Genomic DNA, 25,448 nt, shown 5'->3' on the forward strand with positions numbered 1-25,448 from the left:
TGAGTTTTTTTTTGTTTTTATATGATTTTCTTTTTTTACAACTAAATGTCCAACATATTGCATTTGATAATTAAAACAATGCTTCCTTATAAAACAGAAAATGACGCCCCATTTACTTTTGGTAAAGTCAACATATATTGTATCTTAATCTTCAAAACATTAAGATTTGAAGAAAAAAAAAACTCAATCCAAAGTTTCCCAATACTTGGGATCTACAGAACAATTAAAACATTTCAATATTTTTAATGCATATGATTTTTTTGACAAAATATACATGCATCAATAGTGTTCTATAGGTATTGCACTAAAGTTTTAACAATGAATGACTAATGCGAAATTGAGAAGAATTTATATGTCATAATTATTTATAACCTTTTACAAAATAATACATGTACTTAAATATACAAAAGCACCTAGTCCAATTAATATATATATAAATATATGTTATTGTACTTGTGAGATAAAGTTCATAGATTATAATTAAATATAACTAATTAGAACATCTGATGTTCACATAATGTCCTGTACTTGGAACAACTTTCTAAAGGAAAGCAGCCATCACGTCCGTCTGCGTTTCCTGGACGCTGGTTCACTCAGTCGTTTCCTCTTCCTGTTCTCAAAGTCACCAGAAATCTCCCTATGCATGAAAGACAAAAAATTACTATTATAATCATTCAACATAACCCCAAGGTTATCTCATCCAAAATGAGATTTTTGATCATCCTGGTGATGCTGTGCTTCTAAACTAATATTATAATAAATAAAACCCAATGTGGTTTTTATTTTAACTTTAATCAAACATATACCTGGTACAGGTAAAAAAGTATTTTTTTTCATTATCAACCAACTACTGTTGGTGTATAAAGTTATTGTATTCAAAATTCAAAAAAAAACTATTCTTTACTAAGGCACCTACATGTAAATCAGCGTGTTTTAAAGATACCTGTAAGTGCATTTTAAGCCAAGCCTCTGTGAAATTTTTTTTTTTTAAATCACAATCCAATCAGTCAAAGGCAGTTCAAAAGGTGCTTAATATGATGAAAGCTATTTTAAATTTAATATAAGTACCATTTTTGTTAACACATGCTTCATATATTAATTTGAATGCATGGAAAACACAGAAACATTGAAAAAGAAACAAATTCAAACCTTTTAACAGGAAGTCTTTCAGTTTTTTCATCTTCCCCTTCCATGTTCTAAGTGGAGGTAAGAACAAAACATAACTGTATCTTATATGTTTAGGAGCAAAAATTATTATATCTAAAAAAAAAATATGTTATAAACAATATTTAAAAAAAACCCAATTAAATACAATAAATATGCTGCACATATATACTGTATATGTACTGCTACAGTGCTAGGAAATAGAAGTCACCTTCAGATCTTTGATGGGAGAGAAGACTGCGGACAGATCACTACAGTTGGACTTGTCACTCTTGGTGGAGATGCTGGAGAGATGACGGGTCCTTGATGTGGAGACATCCACTTCTCCACTTAGTGCTGGCCACAAGGTGGAAATGTTATCCACATCATACTCCTTCACTGGTGTCTCATCTATATGGAGACTGTCATCTACCAAACATTGCAATACATGTAATAATTAATAAATAAAGATAATATTAGCCTAACAAATACAGACATTAAATGCAATAAAATGTCTCTCTCTGAGAACCATTGCATTGGACACTACAATGTATGACTCATATATATTTACTAATCTGTTCTTAATCATGTATTAGTACATTATATAACTGACACTACTAGATTTTAGTACCTTTTTCTGGATTTTTAGATTTTCCTGCCTTATTTTGTTGGTCAGGAGTTACAGATTTCACTTTCCCATTTGGTGTTGTCTGCAATGATGCATAACCAGACCCATCAGCCACAAAACCACCACTTTTGTCTGTCTGGTTTTTAATGGAGATGTGTTTTTCTCCATTCAAACTCTCTATCAGATTTTCATTTTTCATCATTTCCTTCTCTTTATCATCTGACCAAGTACTCGGTTCAAGTTCCACATCTTTTTTCTCCTCATGAATACCATGTTCATCCACCATTTCATCTTCAATATCAATATTCTGACTACGCTTTAAATTCTTTTTCCTTTTTAAAGTTCCCTCATTTTTATATGACTTGGATTTAGAAGGGCCATTTTTTCCTAGAAGAGTCGACGAGATGTCAGCTTTATCCACCATGTTCAACAAATCAGGTTCATTCCTTTCTGCAGAGCATTCATCTTGTTCTTGAAAATCTGATTCCACCTCCATTTCAGTCACTTTTTCTTCAGAAGATTTCCCTGCATCTACCTCACAGTAAGCCTTCTTGCCTGTAGATGAATTTGGATCTGACTGTAATTTCTGTGTACCCCTTCTAGGCCTTTGGTTTTGAGATCTATTTTCTTCCGGTTCATCACCTGTGTTTCTTCCCCTTTTTCTTTCTTGTCCACTAGATCTTTCTTCTGTAGAATTAGTCATTGCACTCACAGAAGTGTTTCTGATTCTTGTTCTTCTTTGATTATTTTGTTCCTTATCTTCAGTGCTTTCATTTTCATTACCTTTGCTACTTTCAATTTTGTTTTTGTTCCTCACTGACCTCCGCCTCAATTTTCCATCGGTTTCAATCTGAGAGACTTGGTAAGAATCTTCATCTACTTCTGCTACCTCTTTTTTTGCTCCCTTTGAATTTCTAGATTTCTTCATCCCCCTTTCACTCTCATCCTCCACACAACTTCCACCAGTCTTCCCTTGATCTGACATGTTCTTCCCTTGATGCCTCACCGATATCCTACTTTCACTTTCTGTCTCACTCTGCAGGGAAACAACCTCCAATTCACTCCCATCTCCACCTGAGTTCTCTGTTTCCATGTCTTCCTCCCTGATGACTTTCTCTTTCATTCGGCTTGACTTCCTCCGAGTTCCATCCTCAGTCTCGCTTTGGGAGGACATCTCAATAATATCCTGGTTCACTGACAACATCTCCTCCTCATCACACTGTCCCATCGCTGCCCTCTTCCTGTTCCTACTGGACATCCTCCTCCCCTCCCCCTCAGATTCGCTCTGTGTCCCCACTGTCCCCGTGTCACTGGCCTCAGTCACTGAAGTCTCTGTCTCACTCTCTAGGCCTGGATCTTTTCCGTCTGATGACTTCTTCTGTTTCATTCTCTGTTCTCTCATTCTCTTCTTTGTCTCGGCTATCAAGTCAGAGAAATGGGACTTGTGTTTTTTCACTGAAATCATAACATGGTTAAACTACTATAGCTGAAGTGACCCTACATACAGCAATCTTAAATCTTATATATACCGAGTATAATTAAAAGTAGCAATCATTTTATCCCTAGTTATTTTTTAGAATACTTACTGTAAATCTTCTGGGCCTTTTCTATAGTGGCAGGTGAACTATTTTTCTCAATAAGAAGCCTCTGAAAATACATACAAGTACCATTAATACAAATGGTTTTATCCTAAAACCTTACTCACTGGTACTCACACACAGGATGAATTAGATGCATATGTTTTTGTATGCCTCTAATCAAAATGCAGCTGCTTGCTTCTTTCTCATAATGCAGCAACATTGAACATACACATACCACATGTCTATGTATTTTCTTTGAATAATAAAAAAGATGGGTATAAGAAAACTTTTGATCAAAATAAGCATGTAATGAAAAATATACCAAAGAATCTTTTAAATATGACATATACTTTTACTAAGCAAGCATATAGCAGTTCATAATCTAATGTAAAATATGATACACTGAATAACAAAAGAGTACACATGGACTGTTTAAGGAGTCCACGCTTCCTTACACTGTGGTCTGTCCTGCTCCTGTTTCTAATGTTCTCCGTTTTCTCCACTTCTTTCACTATCTCCTGCACTAAAAATAAAAGTGGAAATGGGGATCATTAAATCTAAAAGTAGACTGTAACATGTGGTGCAGAAATGAACCAAGTTACTGAGTTGTCTTTGCTCATCAAATAATTTTTCGGGTTTAAAATATTTTACCATAAAGAATAAATCCACTGTTAATGTTAAAGGGGCTGACAAATACATTTTTTAAGCACTTGCCCTCGGGCAAGTGGCAAGGCAAAATTTACTTGCCCTACCTCAATATCTACTAGCCCAACCAAATTCTTTTATGTGATTAAAAATAACAATACACATACCGTACGCTGTTTTTGCCCTTCACTTTAAATTTTTCCACTTTTAATATGAGTACTCTTCATAAAATATATAGTTTTGATTCAACATCTCTTCCTCTTGGTTTTCTCGACAGTGTGTTAAAAAATCAACACATAACATGTTGATATTTAGTTGGATTTGTTTTAAAGGTAAAAAACAAACATTTTATAAACAGTTTTGGGTGTTTTGATAATTTTTGTCACCTTAGGTGAATGTCCGAGATAATAGGTCACAAGCGCACACGTCTTCACGGCCATGATTTCATTTAGGCCACAGAGGTGTTAAAAATAAAGGTGAAATGAATCATTAGGAGTTGTATCTAATCATATTAAGCCTGATATTCAAATTTTAAAAAAGTTCTAGGCTATGATTATGATTAGTGAGTGATAACGGGCACACATCTATTTTTAACATCAGTTATGGCGGCGTACATGGAGTCGGTGAACACAGCTCAAAGAAGTCGAACATAGAATAAACAGCTCAAATTGATGTTAAATTGTCAAATTATAATCAAAACAGTTTTTGCAATTAAACACTTTAACAAAGATTAAATTAGTTTTAAACATTATGATAAACAAACACAAGAACAGTCGATCTGAAGAACAGTAGTTAGAATTTTATTTCATTATGATATAGCCTATGCTGCACCTGAAAAAAAAACTCCGTCAAAATCCTATTGTGGTGTATAATTTAAGCACCTTTAGATCGTAATTTTCTAGAAAAAAGTGAGTATTATGTTCAGCAAAATACGGTACTTTCATTTTCAGTACATATGCGAAAGTTTAAAAAGTCACTTGCCCACGGGCAAGTCCCTATCGATTTTTTATTTGCTCGATCGGAAAAACCACTTGCCCCGGGCGTCGGGCAATCGGATTTGTCAGCCCCTGTATTAGTTTGGATAACTGGTGCATGCACATTTATTTCAATTTTGTAACAATTATGAGGTCTTTATACAACAAACACTTAAACTTGGTGTTAGAAAATTTGGCATATTATTCAACTTTCTTTTTATTTTGGTTCAGTTGGGGGGTCCTGGGCACTTCTTTCATTTCAAGAGGCTAGACATAGTATTTTCTGATTGACGCACACATTGTCACTGAGAAGCTAATAAATACAAATCTGTGTATACTGATAAATGCATAATATATAAAATTAAACATACCTGACTTGGGGTTTAGTGCATCACACTCAGAATTGTACAGCATCACAAAATCATGATGTCTTCTGACCAGAGTCTGCAAATAAACACCATATTATTCCAATGCTTCCTAGTCTCTGCAAATCTCATATCTAAACAAACTGCCATAATAAAAATGAAGTGTATTCTTGAAATCAAAAATGAAACATCAAGCTCGATCTTCAAAATGCAATTCTGTACAGTCGTACAAGTACTGTAGATTCCTAATTAAACGCAAATTAAAAATTTGGTGATCCTGATTTCATATTCTTGCCATTTGATTCAAAATGGTTAAATCGCAGAATTAAGTACTTGCGTAATATAGGGAATCTACAGCAGTATGTGTATAAAATGTGTTATACATGTATAGATTTAGAATTTGATTTATGCTAAATCTATTTTAAATTCAAATGTAAGTACATTGGTAAATGAAGTTTGTTAAGATCATAAAATCAAAACCAAAAAATACTTTTTGAAAAATATTACTTGAGACTTATACTTTCTTGGTTATTTTAAAAGCTAAATCAAATGTTCTTTTTTCCTTTCAAAACAGTAAGTTTACATACAAAAATAAGAAAATAAAAAAGGAACACCTTTAATAATATTCTGCACATTTTTAGTGCAAGACGGTCACACTGACACCGACTGCGATAAAATTATCATGACTCGTCCCTGAAACTCTATCCATTTATAATCCATTCTACCTACATCTTCATCTACCATACCTTCTTGTCCCCAGCTGTTGACAGTCCCACCTCCTTCAGCTTTTTCTTGATGTCTCTCTCTGACATCAGGTTGTAGACTAACTTAGCCATTGGTTTCCTTTTTGGAGTTGGTCTGAAAGATTTGATTTCAAATCAAGTCCCAAATATGATGAATGTGGCTTATCCATCAATGTCTCAGGTTATATTGTATAGTAGCATAATCACAGGTGGTGTACACAGTATGTACAAACTTAATATAATCATATTTCTTTGTTATCAAAATACAAAATTTTCCATCTGAATTAAAATAAATACTTTCAGCTGGCAGCATTATCAAAACATTAAAATCTGTATGCCTGCAATATTCTTTGATTATATTAAACATTTACCAATTTTTTACTCATATAGACTTTTGCAGTGTCATGTTTTTAATTTTGAACACGTCAAACTAAAATGTCAGACCTTATCGACTACTTACTTTCTAAGAGCAGACTTTTTCTCTTCTCCCCCAAGACACAAGTCAAGATGGTCATTCATGGCCCCCTCTCTGAGAGATAATCCACAGACAGGACAGGAAACTGAAATCAGTCATACATCTATTTACACACATATATACAATTGATTACCATACAGTACACAAAAGCCAACTGATGAGAACCATGTATGTAATGAAATTGATGAGAAAGATACACATCCATTTTTTTATTACTTAATTACAATGTACTAATTAAAGCATTTTAGTTTTATGAAATAATAAACAAGTTTGGGAAAAACCCCTCAAATTTTGAACATTCAAACAATTTAAAATGATCAAAAATCATACCAAAAATTCTCTAAGTACACAGTGAAATTCTCAAATGCCCATTAAACACACACACATATAATCTATTTTTAAAAAATGTACAAAATACTGAAATACAAAATGCTGAAATACCCATTTGTTTTGGGGAGGGAGAGAACATGCTCTGCAGGGATGACCTCTGATTCCTCGGGGTGGACAATTCCCCACCCCCATCTCTGTCAGGTAACGACTTCCCGGGGGTGGAGATACCTTGATTCTCCTTGTTCTCTCTCAGTTTCCAATCCTCACTCACATCGTCTTCTTTCCCCTCACCGTCTTCAGAAATGAGGTCAATGACATCATCTATAACAGTAGTAGGTTTACTGGTAATTGTCTTTGAATTAGGTGGATTTTTCTGCGTCTTGCTTTCTTGCAGCACAGTCTGAAAGTAAATGAAAATTGTATGTAATATACATGTGGCAGTACATTTTTCATATTAATGTATATGTACTGTATTATAAAACTATGTTCAAATCAAGTCATGCATTTTGATATAAGTATTACTTTAATTGTTAATGACGGGTTTCTACAATACTGTAAATTCCTAATTAATCGTGAGAAATTTTCATTCGCGTAAAATCGCGAGAAGTACCCCTCACGGATTTCAAAATCTTGCGTTTGTTTACAAACAGATGTAAACTAAAGAGAACTATGATAAAAAATTTGGCGTTCGCGATTTCATACCCTCGCGATTGATGCAAAACGGGTCAATCACAGAATTAAGTACCGCGTAAAATAAGGAATTTACAGTAATACACATACCTCATTACTTTGATTCAAATAGCTATCTCTTTCATTTGAGTGTTTCTGTGTAATTTCCAGTAATAGTGACCTGGAAAACAATATTTAGTGACTGATCAAAATATGTAACACATTCACATCGGCAGTTATACCAAAGATACATTGACATTATTTAATTCAAAGAAGAAGGATTAATCTTTGACACATAACACATTGAACCCTCCTCCCCACTCACATGTAAAATATAAAATATTTTATATGATTCAACACACTATATTTCAAGTATAGTACCTGATAGCTTTGAACTGAATAATCAAATCGTCAACCAGTCTGTTGTTTCTCAAGTTGTTTTCACAAGCTCCCTACAGATACAAAATGTTCAATATTTGACAGATATTTTTTAGAACCATTTTAACTGGAGCTTGGAGTTTGAGTAGCTGTGTCAAACAGCAATGTGACGAAGGCCTGTCTAAATCATTTCTGGCCACTCAGCCATGGCTCTTTAAAATCAACAAGATTTGTCTGGCTTTTGAGCTATAAATACGCAATCTGTGTATCTTTCACTTGAAACCAGTATCATTTTTACTTTTTTTGATGCAAGAAAAAGATTGTGACATCCTACAGAAAGTCCAAGGTCTTGATAAAATGGTTCTAAGTACCGGTGTGTATTTGATTCCATTTGCATTTAAAGAAACCATGGTTACTTGACTGCATTATGTGAACTCGTCTAAGTTTTATGGCCCCGGGGCCTGATCTAAGTAGAATTTCCTACTTACATGGTTGCAGGCTGGACACTGGTTTGTGTGGGACAAATGTTGTCTTATACAGAAAGAGCAAACTGCACAAAAACAAAAGTTAAATATGAAGTTAACAGTATAGAAACATTTCTCCAAATAAGACAATGGATCTGGTTTCTATCTTGAGATATATATGGGTTTTTCATGATATTTGTAGATAGAATATCTATTGTTTAGTGACATTACTAAACTAACAAATCAAAAGTAAAATATTTAACTTTCAATTTAGGTCCTGCATGGATTTCAATGCAAATCTTGGTTAGGATACTAGCTTTGGACTTGTAGTAAAGAATAGGCCAAGATTTGAGCCACTTTGAATACAAATTCTAGTGAAGCCAACTTCTACGACTGTAATGGACTTAGGCCAATTCTTGCTAATTACCACTTTATCATCATGATTATTGCCTTTACAACAAAACTTCAAAATTTCTGTTAAATGTATAGTCTGTCTCAAAAAATGCTCAAGAGTAAGAAAAATCTTTTAAATCTTTTAGGTTAGTTATTTTCAGCTGACTGCATGCATGTGGTCTTCAAAAGGTATATGTAACTGGGACAAACAAGAGACTAAAGCGTACACTACCTGTTGGTTTGTTAAATCACTTCAGATATTGTGTGCAGTCTTCTTAGTACATGTACTTACAGGTGTGTGAACACTCTGGCAATATCATGGCAGTGTGCATGAAGTCATAACAAATAGGACATCGGAGAAGGCTGTCTATCTCCTTAAAAAGTCAATAAGGGTGAACGAATTACTTCATAACTCCTATGAATTGAAAATTAGGAATAGCCTAAACTTACACTATTGTATACAGATATAGGCAAGCTAGGTAACGTTAGTAGATTTGCAGATTTGTGAATCATTCACTGAACGAAGTAAAATGAACCGATGAAATTCTTTAAGTTGATCATTAATCATACGTACCTTCATTTCAAGGTAGCTCCAGTCCTTTGGACTATGTACGGTTTTAGGTAACTTTTTAAGAGTTTTCGGGGACAACATCTTTAAAAAATTACTGCCATACACTAAACAAGAGCTATGTATTTCCCGCCATTTGTGTATTTCCACCTTAACACTCGTAACTTCTCGGTAATTTCCGGGACCTCTTTATGGGGAAAGAGACCATTATCCGAATGTATTGAAAGTGGCTGCGCATGTACAATAAACAATATCATAGTGTTTACTACCTTACTTACCAAGCGTCGGTGGTGTAATGGTCAGCATGGTTGCCTTCCAAGCAGTCGATCCGGGTTCAATTCCCGGCCGACGCAGGTTTTTTTTTTTAAGAGGTTATTTATTTATTTTGTAAAGCAATTAATATGGTATGGGACACCTGTTGATGTTTAGGTAGAAAAAGTACACTGTAATCAAAATGCTTTCATCATTTTAGAATTTTCAAATTTTACCCCATTTAACCTAAAATATATAAAAAAAATTCTTTATAGAAAAAGAAAATGAGCAGGACTCAAACTCATGACTTTAGATTCATGGTAATAATTGTACTATGCTGTTTGGTAACAACTATGGAAGTTATCATAAAATTACTCTTTATGTTATTTTTTATTGTGACAGGAATTAAGAATGTCACAAAAGAATATGGAGGTGTCCTATATAATACCGAAATTACATATGATTAGAGACATAATTTATATTATGTCTCTGATATGATACATATGTATATCATCAAACACATCATAAATTTTGTTGCATTTTGTATGTATTTTTTTTACTTATATTTACTGTGATTCAGATTACAATCATGTTAATACACTGTATCAGCAGCTGATCATTTAAAGATGAAAATTCATTTCAGACCCCCAGTTTGCTAACACAATTTACTAGCTGTACAGTTTTGCAACCTATTCATTATGACTAACTCATCCAGATCAGACTCGTCTTCAGGTTGGATACTTATTCACATTAAGATAATGATATCATCTCATTTTTACCATTGTTTCATAGTTGTCCATTCATCATCTGTATGTCACATGTATAATTTTGACTTGAATATGACCCTCAATGTTTTTTCGAACAACAACCGATAGCTAATTCCTCTTCACTAAATCTTCTTTACCATATAAAACTCCAAAGTGCTGCATATCACACAAGACTATCATTATGTATACAGTACATGACATGCATGAGGTATAACCATTTCAACAAAAGCTTGGACTTTGAGTACCGTAGTTGTGTCAAACAGCTATGTGATGTAGGCCTGTCTATTTCATCTTTAGCCACTCAGCCATGGCTCTCTGAACAAGATTTTTATTGCTTTTGAGCTAAGATTACGCAATCTGTGTATATTTCAGTCAAAACCAGCATCATCTTCTATTTGTTTTAATACAAGAAATAGGTAGTAACGTCTTACCAAAAGTCCAAGGTCTTGATAGAATGGTTCTAGACTAATACTGAACAGCTTCATGTAGAGGTGTATGTATTGTGGAATACATGATTTCTGTTTTCAGATGAAATTTTCTGAATTTACATCTAGGTGACGTGAATAAACAGGAAAATCATGTTGCCTTTTTATCACAATTTATTCATATATTAAATCATTACAGAGAACAGAGTGTCTCCATAAAAAAATATCTTTCATCCTTTCTCTCCATCTCTTTCTCTCTCTCCCTCTTACCATGGCCTGTCAAACAAGCATGTTCAAATTGATTTTTAATACATTCATAGAAATGGGGGGAAAATATAGGCAAAGAAAAATACTTATTTCACTTTATGATATCATTTTAACCTTTAAGGGTTTGAACTACATGTATTAATCAACAGGTCAGAACAAAATTTACATCATATAATAAATAATAACTACTACTATTTCTCAAAAATTTAAAAACAAAATTCAGGAACATGTACTAAAATTCATATAACCAGAAAAAATCTGCATAAAACTGCTTACAAGTTAGAAAAACCATTTCCCATACACCTTTGAAGAAAAAAAGATAAGAAATATGCAAAACAAGTTCATCCATTTGTGATAGAATGTGTAATGAAACATAATGCTGAAAGTGTGATTTTTGTCAGAAGGCTTAAGCACTCGTAACACCATATTCTATCTATACTACAACACAGCAAGGTGCTCTAGCTTTGCTCTTTCACATTATCTTTTTTATGTACCGGGTAAATGTATTTACAAAGAATTTTCAAATGTATCTTTTAAAAGCATGCCCCTTTTTTTCACACGGTACTACAAGTATTGAACAAGACAACAGTCTCTCTGAAAATTCCACGCGTTGTGAAATCTTTGTTTTGTAGTCAAAGTGAATACAGTTTCAACTTAACAGTTTGAAGTTTAATTTCTAAACAAGATTTGTTGCTTGGGAATTGTACATCAAATGGCATTTGATATCATAACATGTATCAGATATCAACAGACTAGTACATGTAGTGACAACGTAAAATAGCCTTGATGTAAAATAGTATTAATGAAACAGGACTATAAGATGGTCCAGGAACTGCATTTAAATGGATATGTACATGTCTTATTGTATGTGTAAGCTATTTGTTTTCAACACAAAATGTACAAAGCACTTTGACTGTAATTACATTGAAGGGCCTGACAATAGATATTGGTCACAGAATCTAAGAAAAACATTCTGGAATGAGGAAAACGAAACTATAAATCTACAGCTTTAAACACATTAATGCAGGTCTCATATACAAACAATGCAAACATAATTTAATAATTTATACAGCAACATCCTTTCTTGTTTAAGTTTTTTTTTTTTTATCGTTAATAATGATGACACAAGTGACCCCTGTCCCTCCTATAAGGAGACACAAGGGTTTGCCGAATGATCTTCCAGTGTACACAGTACATAAAATTCCCCCACAAGGTTTTTTGACAACACTTTTGTTCTGATCGTAATATGGCTAATGGCTGAATGCTAGAACAAATAAATGCAAATCTGCAAGGAAATTCTTTTGTTTCTCACACAACACGGCTTCTCATTGGTTAGACAGCTCATTCGAGAGCCAATCAAGTCCTTCGTATAATCCTGTTCCTTGTGTGGCACATGTGCTCTGAATATACCACTGTGGGAAAAAAAAATTTAATGCCTTTAATGGTATAATTTTTGTGGCATATGTTAATTTTTAAAAATAAGATGATCTTCATGATATCATTTCTACATTATGACGTCATCTGAATAGAGGTTTATTTTTTATTTTTACATTCATGTACTTATTTTCAATATGATCTTAACTATTTTAAATTTAAACATCAATTTCAAAACTCTCATTTACAAATTTTGGAGTGAAAAATGCATAATACTGAATGCTGTCTTCAATTTTAGCTTCTCATTCATAAAATATGTAAATGTAGATGTTCTGTTTGATGAAAGGCTTACCTTTCGTCCTCGTAATGCACTGAGTCCCAGTTTCTCTGTGATTTCTGATGCTGACATAGCATTAGGAAGATCCTGCTTGTTAGCAAACACCAATAAAATGGCATCTCTGAGCTCATCCTCCTCCAGCTATTAAAACAAAATCATCGAAATTACAGATGTTTCCAAAAATCATTAATACAGAAGAAATAACACCTCTGAAAATTTATGTTTTCAGTAAACTACTAGACATGCTAGAGTTAACGTTAGTTTACTAGAGTAAATCTATTGGATTTTAGCTTTACACTGTGGAGTGAGAACTACATTTAATCATTCTTATGAAGTCTTATTTTTTTCGGTTTCTGAAATTTAGAATACACAAATTTCTTTAATAAATCATCGTTTGTAAGATGAAAGTAAGTCAAATTCAATTATTTTAAAATTAATTTTATCATAATCTATAAAAGTGTAACCATAGAAAATCTTTGAATGCTGATATCTCAGAGAATAGGATTAAATTACAAACAGGGTTGTCTCTAAGACCCGGGAGGCGGAGAATTCCCTCACATATAATGCCTTAATTACCTGGCTATTATTGCATTTCAACACAATGTAGCTATAAGCAAGACCCCTAGACCCCCTCCTACTTTTTTATTTCTTCCATCTACTTCAATTTTTAGAGACAACCCTGTACAAAACATTATGAAGTAAAGAAAAATATATCAGTTTAGATAAAATCCTTGAAACAAAATTGAGCCCTACATGCATATTTGAAAAGTCGGAATTATTTGAAGCTACTTGTATTCAGCAATCAGACAATAATATGCACAGAAAACCAAATTGAAAATGACAAGTCATACATTTCACTTGACAATTTACACAATACTACATCATTGCAAGAGCCCGTCTCAAATCATAGCACCAAGTGGGATTACAAAATCCCCTTTCGTTATTAAGTTATGATGACCATTCGATATCAGCATCATTATATTATGTAATTGAATAATTTTCATCTCTTTTTTTTTAATGAGCAAATTTACACAATACTACATCATTGCAAGAGCCCGTCTCAAATCATGGCACCAAGTGGGATTACACAATCCCCTTTCATTAAGTTATAATGACCATTCGATATCAGCATCATTATATTATGTACATGTAATTGAATAATTTTCATCTCTTTTTTTTTCGTGAGTAAATTTACCATTTTCTTCAGTTCAGCTCTAGCTTCTTCTACTCTTTCTCTGTCATTACTGTCCACAACAAAAATTAGGCCCTAAAACAAATAATCACAAAAATAATTGCTGCCAAAAACTTAACAGCACTGGTATGTTAACATGCCATAATTTCTAGTATATTAACATATCAAGAATCATGTTTAGATTATCTTCAAAATTAAAGATAAGAGAAACTGTATTTCAATGTGGTATGACTTGCTGTATTTTTTTTTTTCTTTTTTCCACATTAATTTTTATAAATTTTAAATTTCAGAAAAAAAATTGAGAACATACGTGAGTATTCTGGAAATAGTGTCTCCATAGAGGTCGAATTTTGTCCTGACCACCAACGTCCCATACAGTGAAACTGATGTTTTTGTATTCAACGGTCTCCACATTGAAACCTGAATGATAAATCATTTTCATAAGTTGCATGTGTAACAAATTTGTTTATTTTCATTATTCAGTTTGCATTTTTCTTGAAGTTTTTACAGTTTAAACAGTTTATTGTCATTCCTAAGGTTCAAATACTTACTGTTGATCATTTAATTCTTTCTACTCTCATATTTTGAACAAGTTAAAAATTATCCTATTTATAGTTACATTTCTACAGGAAATAGTATCCATGTTGTCACTTTGGCCTAAGTTATAAAGTTACCTGTTCTCTGATTGGCTAAGTTAGTCTAGTTTCTTTGGTTTTCATTGGTTAAAATTAGTGAATAGAATACAAGTATATATAAGAGAGTGTTCGGTCAGTTTTCTTTACTTGGGTTAGGGAGTGATTACCTTATGGTAAGTTTCCCTTTCTATTCTTGGCACTTAAACCTCTTGGTTTTACAGCTATGAATAGGTTAGAGTTAGGTTTAGTATAAGAAAGCATGATTTATGTAGAGTTAGGATTTAGTTCATTTTTGTAGGGTTTAAAGCATTTCTTTTTTATAATACAGATTTTCCTTAAGGTTTAGAGTGTAAGTTTAGATAGGTTTTCCCTTTCCCAGTCCTGGTTTAAGGTGTTGTAGATAACTTATTTTTATAAGGAGGATTATCTTAGTCATTTTTACATTTATTTGTCATAGAGGAGAAATTTAATATTTATAGAGATGTAGCTCGTTCCTTATTCATCGTTCCTCGTCTGTTATTATTAAATCTATTTTTAGATTCTATGGTGGCCCAGTAGGAGCATATTTTGATTTTTGGCAATTATTTGGCATTTTTGCATTTTCCTATTTTTTTATTAATTGTAGAAATTAATTCAATTATCAAGTATCCATTGTAATATCAGTTCATTATAAATTCAGATTATACATATTTTCAGAGTAATTTTCCCTTTGAGTATTTCTGTTTGTTAATTCCCATATTTTTGTCTATTATTATAAAATTCTTGTTGCTATCCTTGACTTAAATCAACTCTATAAACATTAATAAATTGTGTTAAATCTTACTGGTGTTTTCATTACAAGTGTTGACCATAGTTCAGGAATCCCCTTACCTGGGTTGATTTTTATCTGAGCCAGTATTTGACATTAGAGTTACTTTGATCACAAGAGTTATTGCCCTTGTCGTACTGGTTCCGGTTACATAATTTTGGTGCCGTGACCAGGATTCCTGAATAGAAACCATGGCTTCACTTAATTCTATTTTTGATAGTGTAGGGCGAGCTACATCTACTCCTAGAGTTAATGTTAATCCCTCACAAGGTGCTAGAAGTAAACTTTTGTCACGAAGTAGACAGTCAACATCCCCTCCTGTAGAGAGAGTGAGTGAGAGTGAAAGAGAGCACATTAACACCCAAATTTCAGATTTGGAGAAAGCTCTTCAAGACCTTACATCTGACTACCAGAGATGCAGAGCAGAGCTTGAGCAGACCATAAGACGCAGACGCCACATATCATTTGGTAATATATCAGGTGTGCATGAGCAAGTAAGAGAGACAGAGACTCCTCTAGCAAGTGCGACAGAAATGAATGAGAGTCGAGCACCTGCACAAATAAACTTGGCACAGAGTGAAAGAAATGAGAGAGCTCAAGATGGGTTAGAGACAACTTTGTCTTCCTTCCCCAGAGATAACTCCAATAGGCACAGGTTAAGAAAAGAGAAAGAGCCAGACAAATTTGATGGTAAAAGTGTAGCTTGGCAAGATTACCTAGTGCATTTTGAACAAGTATCTCTTTGGAACAAGTGGTCCTATGAGGAAATGTCTCAACAGCTTATTATGTCCTTAAGGGGGGAGGCACAAAGAATATTAGGTGACCTATCTCGGAGTCAGTTGAAGGATTATAATTCACTTAGGTCCATTTTAGCAAGTCGGTTTTGTCCACAGGAACGTACAGTTGCATATAGAGTAGAGTTTAGATCTCGTTCTCGCAAATCAGGTGAAACTCCCTCTGATTATGGGTATGCTCTCAGGAGACTAGGAAATTTAGCTTTCCCGGACATGTCTTACTCAAATAGGGAGATAATCATTGTAGAGCAATTCATGAATGGTATTGGGAATAGTGACATTAGGTCGCATGTCATTTTACATCACCCTAATACATTAGAGAGTGCCATTTCTTCAGCTACAGAATTCGAAGCAATTAAGGGGCCACAACTCTCCATCACTAAACCTTATGTTTCTTCTGTACAGTCTAGTGAAGTTAAGTCCCCTGATGAGTTGTTAAGTGCAATAAAGTCTTTGGAGATTAGCATTAACAAATTGTCTAATAGACATCGAGGAGGATTAAGCCAGTCAGGAAAAGCTGTAAAGTGTTACAACTGTAAAATGTTGGGTCATATAGCAAAATATTGTAAAGCTCCAAACACTTATGTCCCTTTGAACGAGGATCAAAATAACACTAACTCTGCTTCATCCCAGTCTGTAAATGCTCAGGAAAACAAGTAGGGGTTACCCTAGAAGCCCATAGTGTGACCTTTGATTCTTGTGATATTAGGGCTACTCAGAGAATTCAAGTGAATTTAGTACAGAAGTCATGTTTTAGTGTCAGATGTGTGCTAGGTCAGAATGTAAATATGTTTTTAGTTGACACTGGTTCACAGGCTTGTTTATTAGATGCACATGTTTTTATGACTTTAGATAAAAGACCCCCTTTGAAACCTTGTTCATTGTCCTTGTCAACAGCTGATGGTAGAGATATGAAAGTTTTGGGGAAGATTGACTTAGAATTTGAAATAGGAGAGATTGGGTTTTGTCATGAGTTCATTGTTGCTGAATTAGGAAATTTGAGAGGAATAATTGGAATGGATTTCTTAGAGAACAATGATGTGATATTTCAGATATCTAGAGGTCTCTTAGTTATTGGAGGTCAGTCTATCCAGTTAGAAAGAGAGACAGGTCCTGTTTGTGCAAGAGTCAGAGTTGCTAAAAACATAGTTGTTCCCCCTGATTGTGAAGTAGTAGTTCCTGCTTATTCAGTTGGAAGTGTTGACAAATCTGTAAATAGTTTGCTTGAGCCATTTCAATTTTTGTCTCAGAAGGGTCTGTTAGTCGCTAGAACTTTGGTAAATCCAGAGAAGATTTTGTTTTCAATTGTAAATATTTCAAATAGGCCTGTAAGAATCAAGAAACACACGACAGTAGCTTCTGTACATGAGGTTGATATTGTGCAGTCAGATTCACCTGAAGGTGAACATGTTGCTTCAGTCCTCCCTTTGCATTTACAGTCTCTTTATGAAAGATCTTGTGACAAGTTGTCTGAAACAGAAAAATGTCAGTTGTTACAGCTTTTGACAGAATATCAAGATATTTTTGTTGGACCTGATGGTAAGTTTGGAAGAACTAATCTTGTCAAACATAGTATGGATACTGGGGATTCTAAACCCATCAAGATTCCACCTCGTAGACTTCCATATTCTCAGAGAGAAATTGTTGAAAATGAAATTGCAAAGATGCTCGAAATGATGTGATTGAACCTAGTGAAAGTCCTTGGTCAGCTCCATTATTGTTAGTTGCTAAGAAAGATGGGTCATGGAGATTCTGCGTTGATTATAGACAACTTAACTCAGTTACCAAGAAAGATGCTTATCCCTTGCCTAGGATTGATGAATCCCTTGATTCTTTAACAGGTGCTTCTTATTTTAGCACATTAGATTTAGTTTCTGGGTATTGGCAGATGGAAATGGAGGAAAAAGATAACCATAAAACAGCATTTTCTACTCACATGGGGTTATTTCAGTTCAAAGTATTACCTTTTGGCATGTGTAATGCTCCCAGTTGCTATGAGAGGTTAATTGAGTTAGTTCTTAGAGGTCTTAGATGGGAAAAATGCCTCTGTTATTTAGATGATATCATTGTCTTTGGAAAATCTTTTGACCAAGCTTTGCAAAATCTTAAGCTAGTGTTTGATAGACTTAGATCAGCCAGTTTAACATTGAAACCTTCCAAGTGTGTCTTATTTCAGAAAGAAGTGCCATTTTTAGGTCACATAGTTTCAGACAAAGGTATTCAGTGTGATCCTAGTAAACTTGAAAAAGTTAAGGAATGGCCTGTCCCCAAAAATGTGTCTGATGTTAGAAGTTTCTTGGGTTTAGCTGGATATTATAGGAGGTTCATCCCTGAGTTTTCTACCATTGCTTCTTCGTTAACTTATTTGACTAGAAAAGGAAAGAAATTTTGTTGGACTCTTCAATGTCAGAACTCCTTTGAGAAACTTAAAGAACTTCTTTGTACAGCTCCTATATTAGCATATCCAGATAGCACATCAGAATTTATTCTAGATACAGATGCTAGCATGTCAGGAATAGGTGCTGTCTTATCACAGATACAAAATGGTGAGGAGAAGGTTATTGCTTATGCCAGTAGGACATTAAACAAGTCTCAAGTCAGATACTGTACCACTTACAAGGAATTGTTAGCAGTAGTTACATTTATCAGGCAATATCGACATTTCTTGTGGGGTAGACATTTTACGATCAGAACCGATCATGCATCGCTTATATGGCTCAAAAATTTCAAAAATCCAGAAGGGATATTGGCTAGATGGCTTTCAGTTTTAGAGACATATGATTTTACCATTCAACATAGGCCAGGCAGGTTGCATTGTAATGCTGATGGTTTGTCTAGACGACCTCCCAGTTATTGTAAGCGCATGGATTGTCCTGATTGTCATTGGGGGGATTGTCATGATTCTGGTGGTCAAACAGTTACAGTGCCCGAGCAAATGGACAGTAATACATTGTCCTTGCCCGCCGGGATTGTTTCCGTTAGAACCATAGAAAGGTTCGATTTGATGGAGTCAGAATCTGACAATTCTACGGATGACAATGATGCAAGTTGTGATTCAGAAATAGTGCCTAACTGGTTAGATACTTGGTCAGTTGATCAATTAAGAACTTGGCAACATCAAGAGCCTGCAATTAGACAAATCATGAATTTGAAAGAAAATTACTCTGTAAAACCCCCTAGAAATGTGGTTTTGGATGCAGCTCCTGATTTAAAAACCTACTATGGTTTATGGGAATCTTTGATAGTTAAGAACAACATGCTGTATTATAGATGGATTGGACCAAATGATAGGGAGACTTTGTTATTAATTGCTCCAAGACAAATTAGGTCCAAGATATTGCATGAATTGCATGATAATAGAACTTCTGGTCACTTAGGCAGGGACCGTACCATCAAGGCAGTCAAGCGTAGAGTGTATTGGCCTGGTATGTCTACAGACATTAAAAGGTGGTGTAAAGAGTGTGATGTTTGTGCTAGGGCAAAAGCTGGTCCAGGTTTTAGTAAATCACCTCTTCATCAGTCAGTCATTGGTGCTCCTTTAGACAGAGTAGGCATAGATATAGTAGGTCCTTTACCCCGCACAAATAATGGTAACGAGTACATTATAGTTCTCTGTGATTATTTCTCTAAGTGGTCTGAAGCTTGGGCAGTACCTGATCATACTGCATTGACAGTTGGAGACAAGATAGTAACAGAGTTTTTCTGTAAGTTTGGTTGTCCAAAACAGTTACACTCAGATCAAGGTCGTGAGTTTGAGTCGGAACTTTTTAGTGTTCTGTGTTCAAAATTAGGCATTCAGAAGACACGCACTACTCCATATAGGCCACAGTCAGATGGTTTAGTTGAGAGAATGAATAGGACATTATTGCAAATGCTATCTTCCTATGCAAATAAGAATAGAGATAATTGGGATGATAATCTTCCCTATGTCCTTACAGCCTATAGGTCTACTGTACAAGAGAGTACTGGTTGTTCTCCGAATAGAATCATGTTAGGACGTGAGACAGTAAGCCCAGTAGATCTTATCATAGGAAATCCTCCTTCTTCTCCAACTCCGGTGTGCCCTATTAAATATGTAGAGTGGTTACAGATAGTTCTAGCCGATACTTATGGCTTTGTATCTGAAAATTTAAGAAAATCAGCTGTCAAACAAAAGAAATTTTATGATAGGGGTCTTAAACCCAGAGAATTTTCTGAAAATGATTTTGTTTGGAGGTGGTATCCACCAGCAGCAGGTGTAAAATTAGGTCTGGGTTGGACGGGACCTTACAAAGTGACCAAAAAGATCACAGATGTAACGTATCAAATACAGAGAGATCCCAAAAGTCCTTTGAAAGTAATTCATGTTGACCAACTTAAACCCTATGAAGGTATACTTCCACCTAAAAACTGGTTACCAGTAGATACCCTTTTAGACGAGTCTATAGAACCCCCTGAATTTAGCAGGTTAGAATCTTCAGAGTCTTTTGAGCCTGAAGATGCAGAGATAGATTCTGCTTCACCAGATTTTACTGTGCCCAGTGCTGAACCTTTCAGACAGTCAAGATGGGGTAGAAGAATTAAACCTCCAGTTGTCTACTCAACTTGAACCAGTATCTAGGCATATTTTATTATTTTTATGCCTTATGTACATAGTCTGTTTTTATATTTTTCTTTATTATTCATTAAACAATTATAGAGTTGATTAAATTTTTGTTTAGTATGTCAGGATAGCATAACATTACTGATACATAGAGGTAAAATTAAAAGTTTAATTATAAATTACTAGTCACATCTAGATTGCTGGTTGTTTTGTTTGTGTTTCTGAGTTGTTTTATTTCTTGCTCTTGAAATTAACCTTCAGGTTATACTGTATTTGAACTTTATTGGATAAAGGATAGTTAAGTGTTTTAATTATTAAAACATGATGGTATCTTCTAATATAATTATCTAGAAGTCAAAACAGTACATGATAGATATTTTTAATATCTAGTATCGGTAATACATAGATACGAATCATTGAGAGTTTAGCATTCTTAGATTAATGCTTTCCGTAGATGATCCTTAGTTTATCTCCCTTGTACTGAACTAGAAGCAACCCTACGGTTTTTCATATAGTTTATCTATAGGGAGAGATGCATTTAGGCATCTTTTAGTTTAGATGTTTTTCTATAGGAGAAAACATATTTTGAATAGATAGCTATTGAATTACCCTTTATATAGTACAGTTTACAATAAAGTCTTAGAATTTAAGATTTTATCATCAGTTATTTCGGAGTAGGTTATTTACAATTGAGAAATGCTTGCAATTCTATCATTAATCTGGGTTATCCGATTATTCTTTTATTTTCAGCTAGGATGGCCGATGTTTTACAGTTATCAGTTGAACAAGAGGAGATGGAGGAGCTCTTTGGTACATCTTTTCCTAAGGAGTGGCCCTCAGATGGACAAGCGTGTTCCATTCCTAGCTGTCCATCTGGGGAGCACGTCTTTCACAAAATAGGATCGTACAGGGCCCACTTCATAAAATTTCATAAGGAATTTGTGCCGGTGTATCATTGTCCTAAGGAAGGATGCTCCTTCAGAGCTTTTAAAATTTCGCCAATCCGTAAGCATTGGGATAAGAAACACCCAGGACTTCAGGGGTGTATTTTGTGTCGGAACATTAAGAACCCAAGATACTGTAATCCTGGACAGATAGATATGCCCTTGCCTTCTATACATAGGGACGCCAGGGACAGGGCAGCAGAAGCCAGACGTCGAGCATCAGCCTCTTCTACACCACTTTTTAACCTCCCAACATTTTATAATGCTAGGGACATGAAACCTCTTCACTTTTGACATTTATATGTAGTTAAACAAAATCTGTGATTTTGTTTATTTTTAAGGGGGGAGGAATGTAACAAATTTGTTTATTTTCATTATTCAGTTTGCATTTTTCTTGAAGTTTTTACAGTTTAAACAGTTTATTGTCATTCCTAAGGTTCAAATACTTACTGTTGATCATTTAATTCTTTCTACTCTCATATTTTGAACAAGTTAAAAATTATCCTATTTATAGTTACATTTCTACAGGAAATAGTATCCATGTTGTCACTTTGGCCTAAGTTATAAAGTTACCTGTTCTCTGATTGGCTAAGTTAGTCTAGTTTCTTTGGTTTTCATTGGTTAAAATTAGTGAATAGAATACAAGTATATATAAGAGAGTGTTCGGTCAGTTTTCTTTACTTGGGTTAGGGAGTGATTACCTTATGGTAAGTTTCCCTTTCTATTCTTGGCACTTAAACCTCTTGGTTTTACAGCTATGAATAGGTTAGAGTTAGGTTTAGTATAAGAAAGCATGATTTATGTAGAGTTAGGATTTAGTTCATTTTTGTAGGGTTTAAAGCATTTCTTTTTTATAATACAGATTTTCCTTAAGGTTTAGAGTGTAAGTTTAGATAGGTTTTCCCTTTCCCAGTCCTGGTTTAAGGTGTTGTAGATAACTTATTTTTATAAGGAGGATTATCTTAGTCATTTTTACATTTATTTGTCATAGAGGAGAAATTTAATATTTATAGAGATGTAGCTCGTTCCTTATTCATCGTTCCTCGTCTGTTATTATTAAATCTATTTTTAGATTCTATGGTGGCCCAGTAGGAGCATATTTTGATTTTTGGCAATTATTTGGCATTTTTGCATTTTCCTATTTTTTTATTAATTGTAGAAATTAATTCAATTATCAAGTATCCATTGTAATATCAGTTCATTATAAATTCAGATTATACATATTTTCAGAGTAATTTTCCCTTTGAGTATTTCTGTTTGTTAATTCCCATATTTTTGTCTATTATTATAAAATTCTTGTTGCTATCCTTGACTTAAATCAACTCTATAAACATTAATAAATTGTGTTAAATCTTACTGGTGTTTTCATTACAAGTGTTGACCATAGTTCAGGAATCCCCTTACCTGGGTTGATTTTTATCTGAGCCAGTATTTGACATTAGAGTTACTTTGATCACAAGAGTTATTGCCCTTGTCGTACTGGTTCCGGTTACACATGTAAAACTTCTATTGTTTTTCCTCCTTTGAATATTTTTTTCAAACTTCACAATGTCAATAAAAGAATAACATTTCATCATTCATATTTACACTATTTTGATGTATTGCAACACTTGAGTCATGACATTTGAGAATACTGAAGTTTTTTTAGAAAAATGATAGCTGTAAGTTACCAATTGTGGGAATAGTGGTGACAATTTCTCCAAGTTTCAACTTGTATAAGATTGTTGTTTTTCCAGCTGCATCAAGTCCGACTAAAAAAAATGAATACAAATACATTATTTCATTAACAGCAAAATATTGCAACTAAACACAGCAAAGCTACATGTATTGAAATAGTAGCAAAATATTAAAAGCAAATCAATAAAAAATGGAATATGGATCTCAAGACTCGTTTAACATTTAAAATTAAAACCAACAAAAGTAATATCACTAATATGACCTTATAATCACTTTAGCTTGCTGATGTTACAAAAAATATGTAGACGGATCCAACTTTGTATATTTGAGACGAATCTGTTACCTAATTATTAATTAAAAATTTAAAAAAAATGTAATGATTACTGAGAAGAAATTAAATCCTATACACAGTTTGTTAAAAAAAATTTGGCCCAGAGTCTATGATTAATGAAAGCTGTCATCCCCGTTTTTTTCTTCATAAAGGTACACCATCAACAGGTTAAATCTTCCAGCAATGGCTATCTAAAGATTATAGTGGTAACAAAAAATAAAACGACAACACATCGGGTACCGAGCATTTAAGGTAACCTTACCCATAAGGATCCTCATGGCTCTCTTGCCAAACAGACGATTGAACAGACTGGAGATGGTCAGTCCCATTTTCAACCACAATGCCTAAATCCGATTTTAAATGCAAAATAATTGAACGATTTGGAGAGAAAATGCCTTAGAGTTAATGTAAATATACTCTTAGTACACAACTCGTCTCTGTGACAACGTAAATAGGATTTTTCTGTCAATGCCACGTCAGTTTTGCCAGCCCAATTTCTGCTGAAAATGACGTATGCGAAGCGGAAGTGGTTGAAAGTTGTAACAATGAAAAAAAATGTTAAAACGAAAAAAAATTAAAAATGTCGAATCAATATTGAACCTTAAATCATTTAATTTAATTGCCGTATTTGTTCGGCAAGACAGTGAAATTTTATGAGAACTACGTAGACATCGTGGAGATAAAGTGAATGAATATAGTTTTTTTAAAGATTTGAGTTCAAGGAACGAAAAGAATAAGACACTGTATTCCGAGCTCGATATTAAATCTAGACCTTGGACGAAGTGCAAACACAAAATTGCTGGGTATGCAAGCGTGATATATATTTATTCAAGAGAGAAAGAGAGATGATTTTTGCAAGCGGTTAATTTATCAATTACACCAACAAAAACATGATGCGAAGTCCTTCTGTTACGCAAAATTTATTAAAACCAGGGAATATTATGTACATCATCTTCGCTAGCCAAGGGTTTTCGGTCCACTTTGCTCCCCGTAGACCCAAGGGTTTATGGGGAGCAAAGCGGACCGAAAACCCTTGGCTAGCGAAGATGGATGTACATATACGCCCCTGTTAAAACATGATGAATGCTGTCAAGCAACAATTAATTAAATTATATTATTTTTCACTATTGGCTTTATGTTTAACATAAGAAACATTTGTACCACAAAGGCCAGTACAGAAATTCCAAAATATCCAAATTTTTATAGTTAGTAAATTATTTCACATCAGTAAAACTGCCGGTGGAATATACACCGAAAACACAGTATACTTACATGAATTCTCATGTGTCGCATATATAAGTGCATCATATAAAATTAATATGCACGTATGAATATATCATCTCGGGTAAAATAAAATTGATTTACACAGTACAATTAACTTTGTGGAATTTACGGGACAAAGCATATAAATCTTTGTATTTTAAACAGCTAGCAACAAATATCTTTGTGACTGTATTTTTATACTACTGTGTCACTTAGATTAATTAACATTGACTGCATTTAATTATGCGAAATATAGTCAACGTGGGTATATGAATCGTAGCACATTCGGTCAAGGATTGTCGATTGCCCTGCCCTGAAATTTCAGACTTAATAGATTTATGAATCATATAGTATCAACCCATGGAACAGTTCTTGGACTGCAAGTAATTATGACATTTATTAATACATGTATGTTATTGTTGACAGAGGACCAGTTTTTCATATA

The 25,448-nt window shown here is 34.0% G+C and overlaps 2 protein-coding genes and 1 non-coding gene across 3 annotated transcripts; 2 read left to right on the forward strand and 1 right to left on the reverse strand.

Moving 5' to 3' along the window:
* Nucleotides 1-24,281, reverse strand: LOC128158570 (uncharacterized). Its single transcript, XM_052821451.1, has 20 exons — nucleotides 24,003-24,281; nucleotides 23,403-23,483; nucleotides 14,280-14,389; nucleotides 13,973-14,044; nucleotides 12,793-12,918; nucleotides 9,362-9,439; nucleotides 9,080-9,161; nucleotides 8,419-8,480; nucleotides 7,934-8,004; nucleotides 7,664-7,733; nucleotides 6,995-7,283; nucleotides 6,539-6,638; nucleotides 6,082-6,193; nucleotides 5,342-5,414; nucleotides 3,807-3,874; nucleotides 3,358-3,418; nucleotides 1,775-3,226; nucleotides 1,376-1,572; nucleotides 1,150-1,196; nucleotides 1-637 (listed from the first exon to the last, which is right to left on the reverse strand). The coding sequence occupies exons 1-20, from the start codon at nucleotides 24,067-24,069 to the stop codon at nucleotides 559-561; spliced, it is 3,297 nt and encodes a 1,098-aa protein (XP_052677411.1). The 5' UTR covers nucleotides 24,070-24,281; the 3' UTR covers nucleotides 1-558.
* Trnag-ucc (transfer RNA glycine (anticodon UCC)) lies at nucleotides 9,637-9,708 on the forward strand. Its single transcript has one exon. It is a non-coding gene; the product is annotated as a tRNA-Gly (tRNA).
* LOC128158571 (uncharacterized) lies at nucleotides 14,414-23,204 on the forward strand. The gene is made up of 2 exons (XM_052821452.1): nucleotides 14,414-15,880; nucleotides 21,539-23,204. The coding sequence occupies exons 1-2, from the start codon at nucleotides 15,604-15,606 to the stop codon at nucleotides 22,024-22,026; spliced, it is 765 nt and encodes a 254-aa protein (XP_052677412.1). The 5' UTR covers nucleotides 14,414-15,603; the 3' UTR covers nucleotides 22,027-23,204.
* Nucleotides 24,282-25,448: the final 1,167 nt, after the last annotated feature.

This window comes from Crassostrea angulata, chromosome 8, assembly GCF_025612915.1.
Source record: "Crassostrea angulata isolate pt1a10 chromosome 8, ASM2561291v2, whole genome shotgun sequence".
In the NCBI taxonomy this organism is placed as follows: Eukaryota; Metazoa; Mollusca; class Bivalvia; order Ostreida; family Ostreidae; genus Magallana; species Magallana angulata.

Excerpts from the sequence above, each read along its gene's own strand:
- LOC128158571 (XM_052821452.1), top strand. The coding sequence starts at position 15,604 with ATGGCTTCACTTAATTCTATTTTTGATAGTGTAGGGCGAGCTACATCT. Across the intron at positions 15,881-21,538 it reads CAGACGCCACATATCATTTG|CTAGGATGGCCGATGTTTTA; the intron begins GTAATATATCAG and ends TTTTATTTTCAG.
- LOC128158570 (XM_052821451.1), bottom strand. The coding sequence starts at position 24,069 with ATGGGACTGACCATCTCCAGTCTGTTCAATCGTCTGTTTGGCAAGAGA. Across the intron at positions 23,484-24,002 it reads AGCCATGAGGATCCTTATGG|TCGGACTTGATGCAGCTGGA; the intron begins GTAAGGTTACCT and ends CATTTTTTTTAG. Across the intron at positions 8,005-8,418 it reads AGTGTCCAGCCTGCAACCAT|GGAGCTTGTGAAAACAACTT; the intron begins GTAAGTAGGAAA and ends TTGTATCTGTAG.